This window comes from Poeciliopsis prolifica, unplaced genomic scaffold (genome assembly GCF_027474105.1).
Source record: "Poeciliopsis prolifica strain line A6 unplaced genomic scaffold, Auburn_PproV2 SCAFFOLD012, whole genome shotgun sequence".
In the NCBI taxonomy this organism is placed as follows: Eukaryota; Metazoa; Chordata; class Actinopteri; order Cyprinodontiformes; family Poeciliidae; genus Poeciliopsis; species Poeciliopsis prolifica.
Genome location: NW_026562387.1, coordinates 6690840 through 6704121, shown reverse-complemented (window position 1 = coordinate 6704121; position 13282 = coordinate 6690840). Strand labels below are relative to the sequence as shown.

Below are 13282 nucleotides of genomic sequence, written 5' to 3'. Positions count from 1 at the left end.
AAAACGAGAATAATAATCTTGCATCGGTCCCAGCCAAACCAGCCTGAATCCATACATGAGACCCACCCATGCATGCTGATGTGACTGTGAGAAAGATTATTAAAAGCCCAAGTACATAGAATGAAAGCACAATAGTTACTCTTTTTAAATCATACAAATGGTTTTATTGTGTCCAGACACTTTGTAACAACCTCTGCTAGCAACATAGATTCTTCAGTGAACCGATTTCATTCTGCCTCGTTGGCGCTCAAATGAACCAATGGCAGCTCAACAAATAGAATGGCGGCGGTATTTGAAAATGGTTTGGCCCACAACGCTGCGTTTGAAATCGGTCTGCACTAAAATCTGCTTATTGTGTGTAGCTGTGTGTGTTAGCAATATCAGAAAAAGTATCACCCTAAAGAAAAGCAAAAAAACAATAACAATTAAGTCTCTTTTGGGATACTGTCGTCCGATTTGTTACGAGCAACAATTTTTTTAACAAGCGATTTAAAATCTCTCCCTAAAATTTGGTACTAGGTAAAACAGAAGAAATGTACTTACAGATTCTTTCGTAGATCAGCCAACAGGCAGACTCCGCGCCAACGGACTGATGAAGAGAACAGGCTTGATTTTGAAACCGCATATCCATCCGCGGGTCATTTTACGTTTTCCAAGAAACACAAGATTAATTTTTGAGAGTGCTACATCGGTTTAACAAATGTAAAACCGATGTAGCAAAAGTTCTCAATGTAAATAAATACATTTCGTTGTCCTCCTTATTCAAATATGTTTTGGAACTATTTTCTTCAGTGGATGTGTAAAGTGCCTACCGGTACTTCAATTCACCAACCTTTATTGGCAACGGTGCCTCAGAGCAAACAATGAACAAAAAGGTAATTGGAACCAAATGAATCATTAACAGAAATGTTACGTTTTTTTATTTTTTATTTTTATTTATACTGATGACTTGGAAAATGTTTGCAAATATATGAAAAAACAGATGCTCAAAATTTTACTCTTGTCTCTCACTTGCTAATGAGTTTTGTTTATTTTCTAAACATTTTGTGATATTTTTCACAATGGTCTGATCTGAACTATTTGTCCAAATAAAAATTTTAATCTTGCTGCGAACAGGCTGCAGTAAACTCTATGGATGTCTAAACATCCAATTGATAAAAAATAATAATAAAAATAAAATAAAAAGTTATTATTATTAAAAATAAAACAAGGACTAAGCTCAACCATGACCACTCTGTGCTTAATTTTGAGTAAGCACCAGAATATGAGTTTACGTATATATTTCAAACAGATTATTTCAAAAAAATGTTTTAAGACATTCAGACTGCAATAATAAAATGAAAAAAAAGTTAGGGGTTCAAAGTGTAGCAAGAGCAATACTGAACTGGCTTTTGCTTTGACATACAGTGAAAAGTTTGAAAGTGACAGGGTAACCACATTGTCGATTAAAATGTTCTACAATTTTGTCCCATTTAGACCATGAAAAAAAGTACTAGGGGCTACATTTTCCTGCCCAGGTCCAACCCATGTATGGTTAGCCCATGCTCATGTCATGTTAGTTTAATGTGGACAGCCCACATTGGGCTTCTCATGTGGGGCCCATGATACTGAAACCACATGGGCCCCAAATAGTGTTGCCCATTTCTGTCCCATTTCCAGTTAGCCCACATTGTTGCTGAATAGGGCCCATACATTTAGCCCAAATGGGCCAGCCCATAGGGGTCCCATTTTAGTTAACCATATGTGTCCCATGAGGTTTGCCCAGATAAAACCCATGACCACTCATTACCCATATGGCCTACTACAAACCCAAGGGGGGCCCACTCATGCGTACTGGCTTGGAGACTGGACTGGACTGTTCTAGCATAAAATAATAACATGAAAAAATGTTAAGGGTTCAAAGTGTGGCTAGAGCAATACTGAACTGGTTTAAAAAAATAAAGCATTGTAGAATTATTTTTAATGTTTTAATATCCTGGTCCTCTGGAAGCCTAGTGTTTGTAAATGAGCCAGGCATAGATATCACACAGTGAACATGTTTTAGGTTCAAACATTAGGAAGACATGGATGTTCTGTTCTATCAGCAAAATATATCCTTGGGTGATCTCCAAGACGAGGTCACCTTCGTCCTGGAGACCTCGACAATGGTCAAGGTCACCAACCTTTACTATCGTCGAGGTTTCCTACAAGGAAAAAATTAAATTCTACAATTTACCTTACATCAACTCCATTAGAGGCCAGCTGAGTAACAATTGCCTTGGCAAAGACTATAAAGCTGACATCTCGGGTAATTCTTTCCAAGTTTTGAGAATCTTGCTCTTGCAGCTTTTGCTTTGACATACAGTCAAAATTTTGAAAGTGACAGGTTAACTACAGGGGTTGGACAATGAAACTGAAACACCTGGTTTTAGACCACAATAACTTATTAGCGTGGTGTAGGGCCTCCTTTTGAGGCCAATACAGCATCAATTCGTCTTGGACAAGTATGGGGCCAAGGGAATGCCATGATATGGCAGCCCACACCATCAATGATCCACCCCCATGCTTCACTCTGGCATACAACACTCTGGCTGGAATGCATCTTTGGGGCTTCTCCACACCATAACTCTCCCGGATGTGGGGAAAACAGTAAAGGTAGACTCATCAGAGAACAATACATGTTTCACATTGTCCACACAAGATTTTCGCTCCTTGCACCATTGAAACCGACGTTTGGCATTGATACGAGTGACCAAAAGTTTGGCTATAGCAGCCCGGCTGTGTATATTGACCATGTGGAGCTCCCGACGGACAGTTTTGGTGGAAACAGGAGAGTTGAGGTGCACATTTAATTCTACCGTGATTTGGGCACCGTGGTTTTATGTTTTTGGGATACAATCCGGGTTAGCACCCAAACATCTCTTTAAGACAGCTTCGTCTTGCATCCACAGTTAATCCTGTTAGATGTGGTTCGTCATTCTTGGTGGTATGCTGACATTACCCTGGATACTGTGGCTCTTGATAATCACAAAGACTTGCTGTCTTGGTGAACAATTTGCCCTCTTTTGAACTCCAGTATGTCCCAAATAATGTTATGTGCATTGCAATATTTTGAGCAAAACTGTGCTCTTACCCTGCTAATTGGACCTTCACACTCTGCTCTTACTGTTGCAATGTGCAATTCATGAAGATTGGCCACCAGGCTAGTCCAATTCAGGCATGAAACCTCCCACAGTAAAATGAGAGGTGTTTCAGTTTCATTGTCCAACCCCTGTACAAATTGTTCTACAATTTTGTCTCATTTAGCCCACTTAAAAAAGGACTGGGGTCTACATATCCACACCCAGGTCCAACCTGGGCGTGGATATGTACTGACCACACTGAACCCACAGTGGGTTCAGTGTGGTCAGCCCACATGGTCTCCCCATGTTGGGCCCATGACATGAGCCCATGCTCATGTCATGTGGGTTCAGTGTGGTCAGCCCACATGGTCTCCCCATGTTGGGCCCATGATACTGAAACCACATGGGCCCCACATAGTTTTGCCCAGTTCTATCCCATTCCCAGTTAGCCCACTTAAAAAAGGACTGGGGTCTACATATCCACACCCAGGTCCAACCTGGGCGTGGATATGTACTGACCACACTGAACCCACAGTGGGTTCAGTGTGGTCAGCCCACATGGGCTTCCCATGTTGGGCCCATGAAACTAGAACCACATGGGCCCCACATACTGTTGCCCAGTACTATCCCATTCCCAGATAGCCCACTTAAAAAAGGACTGGGGCCTACATATCCACACCCAGGTCTAACCCATATATGGTCAGCCCATGCTGATGTCATGTGGGTTCAATGTGGTCAGCCCACATGGGCTTCCCATGTTGGGCCCATGATACTAGAACCACATGGGCCCCACATACTGTTGCCCAGTACTATCCCATTCCCAGATAGCCCACTTAAAAAAAGGACTGGGCCCACATATCCACACCCAGGTCTAACCCATATATGGTCAGCCCCATGCTGATGTCATGTGGGTTCAATGTGGTCAGCCCACATGGGCTTCCCATGTTGGGCCCATGATACTAGAACCACATGGGCCCCATATAGTGTTGCCCAGTACTATCCCATTCCCAGATAGCCCACTTAAAAAAGGACTGGGGCCTACATATCCACACCCAGGTCTAACCCATATATGGTCAGCCCATGCTGATGTCATGTGGGTTCAATGTGGTCAGCCCACATGGGCTTCCCATGTTGGGCCCATGATACTAGAACCACATGGGCCCCACATACTGTTGCCCAGTACTATCCCATTCCCAGATAGCCCACTTAAAAAAGGACTGGGGCCCACATATCCACACCCAGGTCTAACCCATATATGGTCAGCCCATGCTGATCATGTGGGTTCAATGTGGTCAGCCCACATGGGCTTCCCATGTTGGGCCCATGATACTACAACCACATGGGCCCCATATAGTGTTGCCCAGTACTATCCCATTCCCAGATAGCCCACTTAAAAAAGGACTGGGGCCTACATATCCACACCCAGGTCTAACCCATATATGGTCAGCCCATGCTGATGTCATGTGGGTTCAATGTGGTCTGCCCACATGGGCTTCCCATGTTGGGCCCATAATACTGAAACCACATGGGCCCCATATAGTGTTGCCCGTTTCTGTCCCATTCCCAGATAGCCCACTTAAAAAGGACTGGGGCCTACATATCCACACCCAGGTCTAACCCATATATGTCAGCCCATGCTGATGTCATGTGGGTTCAATGTGGTCTGCCCACATTGGCTTCCCATGTTGGGCCCATGATACTGAAACCACATAGGCCCCATATAGTGTTGCCCGTTTCTATCCCATTCCCAGATAGCCCACTTAAAAAGGACTGGGGCCTACATATCCACACCCAGGTCTAACCCATATATGGTCAGCCCATGCTGATGTCATGTGGTTCAATGTGGTCTGCCCACATGGGCTTCCCATGTTGGGCCCATGATACTGAAACCACATGGGCCCCATATAGTGTTGCCCAGTACTATCCCATCCCAGATAGCCCACCTAGTTGCTGAATAGGGCCCATGCATTTAGCCCATATGGGCCAGCCCATATGGTCTCATTTAAGTTAACCATATGTGTCCCATGCAGTTTGCCCAGATAAAAAACCCATGCCCACTCATTACCCATGTAGCCCACATCAAACACAAGTGGGGCCCACTCATGCGTGCTGGCTGGGTAATGGTTTATGACGCATTGCCGATAAGATATGGGGGATGTAAGCATGTTAGTTATCCGACACTGTTGGGTTTGAATTTTGAGAACTCTTACAAAGAGGGGCTGCTGCAATGCAAAAAAGATCTTGAAGAAGATGCTGTATACATTTAGAAATGTTTTATAACAGTAATATAACAAAATATGTGTAATAATTTTCCAAAAGTATATCAGAGTCATCAGCACAGTTTCAATGGTAATAGCAAAAAAATAAATAAATAAAATGGATGCTCTTTGAAAGCACCAACACCTGACTCATAAATCAAAGTCCTCATCTGTATTTTAACTACAGCCTGAGGGGAACAGCAGCAAACTGTCCTCATACGATCTGATCTTTCTCCAAGTTATACAAAAACTGCTATTCACTTAATTATCACAAAGCATCACACTGCCAGAGACACACAGACACACAAAGCCCTTTTTCTTTGTTACCTGATGCTGCTCATGCTGCCTGCATCCGATCCCAGCTTGCATCTCTCCAGCTGGGTGGCAACAATCTGACGTTCAGCTTCAAGTTCTCTGGTCAGACGTTCAAACTGAAGCTCCTGGTGAGATAAAAGATACACAGTCTGAGTTTCAGTAATCAATAGTATTTAAGGCATGCTAGGGTGTGTATGTAAATAACTCACATATTTAGGTGGAAATACTCAACTTGTATTTGAAGTGTAAAAGGGAGAAAGAGCAAAATAGCACAAAAAACAATACTATATATTACAAGACAGTATTGTGACATCCATACATCCATTTCCCTAATTTCCACAGTGAGAAACAACAACTTTCACTTTGGGCTGGACAATGTGGCTAAACATGATATGTGTTTCACATCAGTCAAATTTGGTAATTGTCTACGTCAATTGTTCATTTATTGTCCTCCACTACTTTCACTTACAAAGTTTATGACTTTTATGATAGAATATCCTCTGGTCCTTATATATATATATATATATATATATATATATATATATATATATATATATATATATATATATATAAAATGTGTGATGGAACTTAAGACCAAATGAACTGGCATTTGCTGACAGATGGATTTATTCATTGAATTGACTGTGAAAAAGGTCATTTTCACCCTGAACCCCAGATAAATTCATAAGTGTGTGTGTGCACAAGCATGTGTTGTAGTTAATAACAGTGTGGCGGTTGATCAAGAATGCAAAAATGGTACCATGTTAGAGATGCTCTGTATAGTATCTGAGCACATGTGTGAAAACCCTGAGAAGAGAAAGAGAGTTGGAACAAGAAGAAGAGAGAGTGAATGCTGGTTTGATTGGTTATCTCAAAGTCATTTGAAGCTCTGAGTGAGCTGATTCCCAGTCGCTATCTTGGGTTTCCAACTTCAATCGCACCCCCACCCACAACAAAACACAGCACAATGCAATTCATCTCCCTCTCCGTCTCTTCCATACATCTATTTTGCACATGCTTTCAGAAAAAGCTCAGTCATAAATATGCACACTCCCCTTTTATCTGATTTTCGTTCAAATCTATACCTGTTTTTTTATGTTTTTATTTTATTATTATTGTTATTAAAACTCCAGTGTCGACTACTTGTATATATAATGGTGCAATAAGCTCATTAGTTCACTGCTCATGTGATATACAGCAAAACAGAAACTAATTAAAAGCAATGTCTCATCCCATGACAATACTAGTGACACAAATTCTATTACAATTCATTCTGCCTTTCTTTGTGCCTTCCTTTGTTTATTGGTATTCTTCCTGTCAGGTACTCTTGTATAAATTTTATATCTTCAAACCACAGTAAGATAAATCTCAGATATGTGAACAAAGAAACAGGTTTTATCAACACTTGCTTGTCTTTAAAGTGAGGGAGTCAGGGAGTTTCTATTACACCCTTAGGACATCCACTTGTGAATTACAGTTTTGTTTTACAAAGAGCTGCCTCACTTCAAAGCTCGGTTCTGCTTTTCATAGCACACTGTGTTGTCACCTCGTTTGCAGCAGTTACAAATTATTTAAATCCTCAAGGTGTAAAAATGTAAATCCCTAAACCCAGAGTGACATTATGCTAATCGATTAGTTTTAATGCTTCAATGACCAAATGTATTTTCTGGCTTCTAAGGCAACAAAGTGATGTCTGGAAAAGGTGAGTGACATTGTGGACAGGTTTTTCATTGTTCAATGTTACATAACCTTTCTTCAAAGATTTTATTAATTTTGAACACTTTAAACAAGAAAAGGTTGATAAACGGCACATGGCTAATGCCTTAGTCATGAACCTGACAAGAAAAAATGCCAATTTTATTGTTAGATCTGCTGTATTTTATGCTCATTCGTCAGTAATGAGCATAATTAGCATAAAATAATTTCTAGGTTTTTACAATAAATACAAACAAGTTGGGAAAATGTGATACACTTTTCAGGATAGTAAAGAAAAATCCTTTACTTTATAGCTGCAACCAAAACTACACTACCCCTCCTAAATCCAGGGCTCAAGAAATGAATGGACTCCTTTGCCTGTAGCATCTTGATGTAGGCTTTGTCAAGGAAGCAAACAAATATTACCCCATAATTGAACACATAGCTTTTGGGTTTTTTTGAGCAGTAAAAATTTGAGGAGTAAAAATTGTTGAACACTGATATACAATTTTACCAAGACACCCTTTTACATCACCTCTAGAATTATGAGGGCTTGTATGAAACTGGAAATATGTAATATATGCTCAATAAGTACTGTCTGAAGCATACAAAATTTAATTTGTATCGAGTATTTCGCAGGATTTCTAAAAATTATTATTATTTACTTTAGTTTTTCTCACATAGCAGCAGGTCTTCTAGATGGTCAGACAGTCTGAGAAGTTGACAATTTTGAAATAGTGAATATTAATGAAATTGATCAATATTAAAATTATTATATGATACACAAATCACACTTCGGCAGGCCCACAATGAACGAGTTGGGACTTTACCAACTCATATTCAATCCCTGAATTAAATAAATACATATTTATGTTTCTCTTAAAACAAATAATATAACATTTCAATGTTGCACAGGTCTTACCGCAGAACCCGATCAAACCCAAACATTATACTTCGAGTCCAAACTCCCCTTCCACAGCCCTCGTCTATTCACTAACCTGGATCACTCTCACAAGGCTTCTGCTCATCTATTAATTATACAATGCAGTGCAGAGAATTATCATATAACTTTGGAATGAAAAAAAGAAAAAAAAAGAAAAAATGCTCTCAACTTTTAGGTCGGTCTGAAAGATGCAAGTGCATGAATGACTTAGACTATCCCAAAAGCAAAAACATCAGCAATGAATTTTGAGGAGCTTCTCTTGCTGCCCATCGGTTATTAATGGGTTATAAATCCATGTTGAAACAATTTGGAGTCCAATGATGTATATAAATGCTGTTTCTTCCAGGTCTAGATTATCTCAGAGTTTTTCTTGAGATCACACGGAGCAATTCTCAGAGTAAATAAATAAAGCATTTTCACTCCTTTGATCCAACCTTAGAAGAGTGAAAAGTGGAGGGAATTGCACTATACTCCATAGACAGGAAATATATGCAAAATCTCAGACATCATCTTCCTCACAGAAAATATGCAGAGAGAAACTGTCTTGTAAAAATTATGTTCAGTGCTGATTTCCCTTTATCTACTTGGTCTTATTTTCAGGTTTTCTTCATAAATAAGATAATTCAAAATACAATAATTAGAGGATCAACTTTGGTGCTTTGAAAAAACAACTGAAGCTCATGAAGTCAGTTTAGGATTCAGCAGAGAACCGTTTCAGCTATGTTTGTCCTGTCTGTCACTGTAATGAGCATGTAAAACCCCATCAGGAGTAGAGCTTTGAAAAGGAACGCTGGAAGACAGGAAAGAAAGAGAAAAGAGAAAAGAATCCAACAGAGACCAAGACGACTGCTGATGAATGCCACACGAAATGATGGCCAATGGAGGGAAACCTGATCCACTTTAACGCATCTCTCTGCACGTGTATCCAAAAAAGGAGAAAGTAGTTTAAGTTTTGATGAACTTAGAGAACCAACTACTTTATGAAAATAAGGGGAAAATCTTAGGGGTTTATGGAAACAACAATAATACAGATTTGTTAATAGAAAATTATGGTGCTATTGGAAGACACAGTATAGCATGTCAACATGATTCTTACCTTAGGGGTTACATAGGGAATGCATTTTTTTTCCATGCTAATAACACAACAGCTATTTGAACACTAAACACCACATTCACATTTTTAAAATGAATACAGTCAGTAGCTATGTTTGGTGTGCACTGCTTACAGAGGACTCGATACCAACTGAAGTGTTTGTCGTGCAGCTTGTTCTGAAAGCTCTCATCCATCACTTTTTTATATTTCTTGCATTATCACGCAAAATAATGTAGACATGCTGCTCATCTATTCCTTGTGTGATAGCATTCCCTCCACTACTTGCTTTACATGCTCTACAGTATGTGAGCCACAACACTGACAAACAGTACATATTTGATCGAATGAGTCCATTAAGAGAGATTGGGCTTGGCGAAAACATAAAAACTCCATATTTGTATCATTTTGCATGCTATCAAAGGCAATAGCATAAACACTGCATTAGATATGTTGTATTCAGTGATGAATTTCTACATAAAGCATGAGCATTGAGAGCACAGGTTTTACCTTTGCAAAAAAAAGTTAGAAAATAATCTATATTCCAAATTTAGCCTGACAACTTAAAGAATAATAATAATAATAATAATAATAACAAAAAATATATAAGTTGTTTAAAGTATCACTCAGGAGGTCACATTTACTTATAGTGACAATGAATGTTATCCATTTTCACTTATGCGTTTGAACTTATTAAAGCAGAATTATTGTCTGATACATCACTGACTGTGACTAGAGTTATATGTGGATATATCAGAGAGGATTTCAACCCAGAGAAGATTGTCCTGTCAACATTAGAGCTTCATGCATGGCACAAAGTAGGTGGAAAATTAAAGACGAAGGATTATTTCCAAAGACGTCAACTTCTTCTCAAGTCAAAACCTAAAAGGTTGAAAGTAGGACACAAATGTGTGCTGCAACAAGTTAAAGATCCCAAACGTTCAATAAAACTGGTTTTGGAATGAATATAGCAAGTGGACAATAATCTCAAACCAAAAAAAAGAAAAAAATTATTTTTTTATTGTCAATGAATGCTGAAATTATGAAAATAGTGATCATACCAAAGAACAACTCAATCTTGCTTTATTCTGCATCAGTTACACATATGATCACTTGTCTTTTCTCACAACACGCTGCTACACACTAGAGACAAAACTCATACATGTAGCAGTGATGTACTGCCCTTTTACTTTGACAGCCTAGATCTTTTAAAAGGGCTTCAAAGTTGTAGTTTATCTGACTTCTGTATTTTCTGAAACTTTCAAACACTCCCATAAACACTTAGGTAGCATGGATGTGGTTAAAAAAAGAAAAAAACATATACCTTCTACTATCTCTTTTAAAGTTTATTATAGGTAAACAAGTCATGTCTAGAATAAGCATCTCCAATTCTAGAGTGCCATAAAAATAATAATAATAAAAAAACATTATCCAGACTTGAGATATATGATCACCAACAACTGACCTATAACAGTTTTATATGCATTATAAATATTCAACACACAAACACAGCAGTACTCTGACAGATCTCTCCCATGTTAAATTATTTAAGGGTTCTGTGGGCTAAATGAAATCAACTCTCTTTTAGTACGCAATTTCTTTCTTTTCTCACTGTGGAGCTGTTTTGTCTGATTACAGTCATCTCTTTGGTCACATTGGGCAATGAAGATAAAATGTCGGTTTGTTATCGTTCCACAATTCAAAATGAATTGATCGATTTTAATTATTTGAATTTTGCAGGGTTGATGCAACTGTTATGGATATATATTATCTATGATTTAGTCTTTTCAGGCTAAAGAACCAATACAAAACAGGGGACAGAGCACAAACACTAGACTGTCTTATTAACTCTAATGAGCTCAGATAAGAAAACAAATGAATAAATACAAAAAATAATAATAAAAAAAACATGTAAAAGGAAGCAGAGCTTTCTGTTGCTCCCATATTGGGAAATAATAACTGGTAAGTCATTTTCTTCAGACTTATGTCACTTTGTTTTTGTTTGTCTTTGTTTTTAATTGTCATAACAAAATTATACAGATGATTTTCATTTCCACTGCAGATTTAACAGATTTAAGAGCGACAGAAAAAAATAGAAGACATTGGGCTAACTTGACACTTTCCAGTTTTTAAGTCATGAGAGATTAAAATAAGTGATTATTGAGCAATTATCCTGCAACGATATTGCAACATGTTTATACAGCTGAGAATTTTGCTTTAGTAGCAAGACTTTTAGGCCTGTCACATACTGTATAGGAATGAGATAGGTTTCGCCTCAGGTTGCGGTTTTACACTGACATGCTTTCATATACTCCTATATAGCAGGGATCCCCAAATTGGGTCTGTGAGGGCCGGTGTCCTGCATGTTTTAGTTCTCTCCCTGATTTAACCCACAGGGATCCGGTGATGGCTCGTTAGAAGGCCTAAGAAGAACCCTGACATGCTGAAAAGGTTGTTGGTACTATATAGGATCAATATTAATCTTATCTCACCACCTTTGCCTACAGGGTCATTAGTAGAGGAACCTAAGACAGAATGCAAAAAGAATAACTTAGAGGTGATTAAAGAAATAAAGGACAATAAATTGCAAACTGAAATCACAGACAGCAGCCCAGGAGGAGTCAGGAATTATGGTGAACAACAGAAGCAAGGGAGCCACAGGAGCAATAAAACCACGACAGCAAGCAGTGACTGAAAACTGGAGGCTGGAAGAGCAGTGATTAAACAGGTGAGAGATTACACTGATGTTCTGCAGCTGAGAGAGACCATGAACTTCCCCAACTAAGGAACAATGAAAAACAAACGGGTTTGTAATCCATTAAAGCTGACGTTAAGAAAATAGAAAAAAAATATATATATATGGAATGAATTCCAACTTAGAAAACATGGACAATGTCAAATGTCATTCTTGGTTGGATTATTGCTCAGAAAAAAATAATCAAGAAAAACATAATTAAACTGTTCTATGTTGCTACAAGCCAATTTTCATTTTGTTTCTTTTCTGCAGATTTTTTCAAATCATGTTTACTGGGATTTTCCATGAGGTAAACATTAGCATGTTTAAGCACTTCATCAGCAAAAAACACATAATTGCTACTATATCTGAATTTAAACTGGACAGCCCTCTGTTCTCCACTACATGGGTTTACACATAGATGTGCAACAACACACATGTGATGTTAAAGTTGAAGCTAGCTTTTATAAATTTATAAAACAGAAGGATTGGGTTCATGCTCAGTGAGTGTGGGTTTAGCAACAGACAAAATGTCATTTTGAAAATGTCACTGCTTAAATGCCAATGCAACTCCCTGTGCCTCTTAGAGTGGTGATTTGTGTGTGCGTGCATGCAGGCATGTGTGTGAATAACAATTGGTGCACACTAACTTGTACCCCATAACACAAAAAGTGTGTATCTATAAAGTATACATAAAGTAAACTTTATGTAACTGAATTGCTAAAATAACTTTTTCTGTGGAATGCAGAGAAGCGCTAGTAGAAAAGGTTTGTTTAAATCTCCTGTTCGTACTGGGTATACTGTAGAAATGATAGCAAAAAAGAAAATAATAAATCAGACTGACAGTCTAGGAGCCAAAAAGCCTCTCAACATCATCTATAACTTATTTTGACATGCATCTTAAGCATGCACTTAGAAAGCGCTCTAAATTTCTCGTTAATCTTTTTGGGTTATTTTGATATCAGATTCCTGTTATGATTATTTAAATGTTGACTAAATTTAAATGTCTAATTTAGCTGCTTCAAGTATGTCAAAATAAAGATCACAGACAGGATTGAGGGGCTTTAGGGATGAAAAATATATATTTTAGAGACAATTTAATATTTCAACGAGGGGAGGTGATGGCAGTTTTTAAGATTTTTTTTA

At 38.4% G+C, this 13282-nt stretch overlaps 1 protein-coding gene across 7 annotated transcripts in view; it reads right to left on the bottom strand.

Annotated features, from left to right (window-relative positions):
- The window catches only part of ctnnd2a (catenin (cadherin-associated protein), delta 2a), a 223367-nt gene that overhangs the window by 159457 nt on the left and 50628 nt on the right, over positions 1 to 13282 (bottom strand). For all 7 annotated transcript variants that reach the window (XM_055037745.1, XM_055037749.1, XM_055037748.1 and 4 more), the window contains exon 3: positions 5687 to 5799. In XM_055037745.1, the coding sequence (XP_054893720.1) occupies positions 5687 to 5799 (113 nt within the window). The remainder of the gene's footprint in view (positions 1 to 5686; positions 5800 to 13282) is intronic.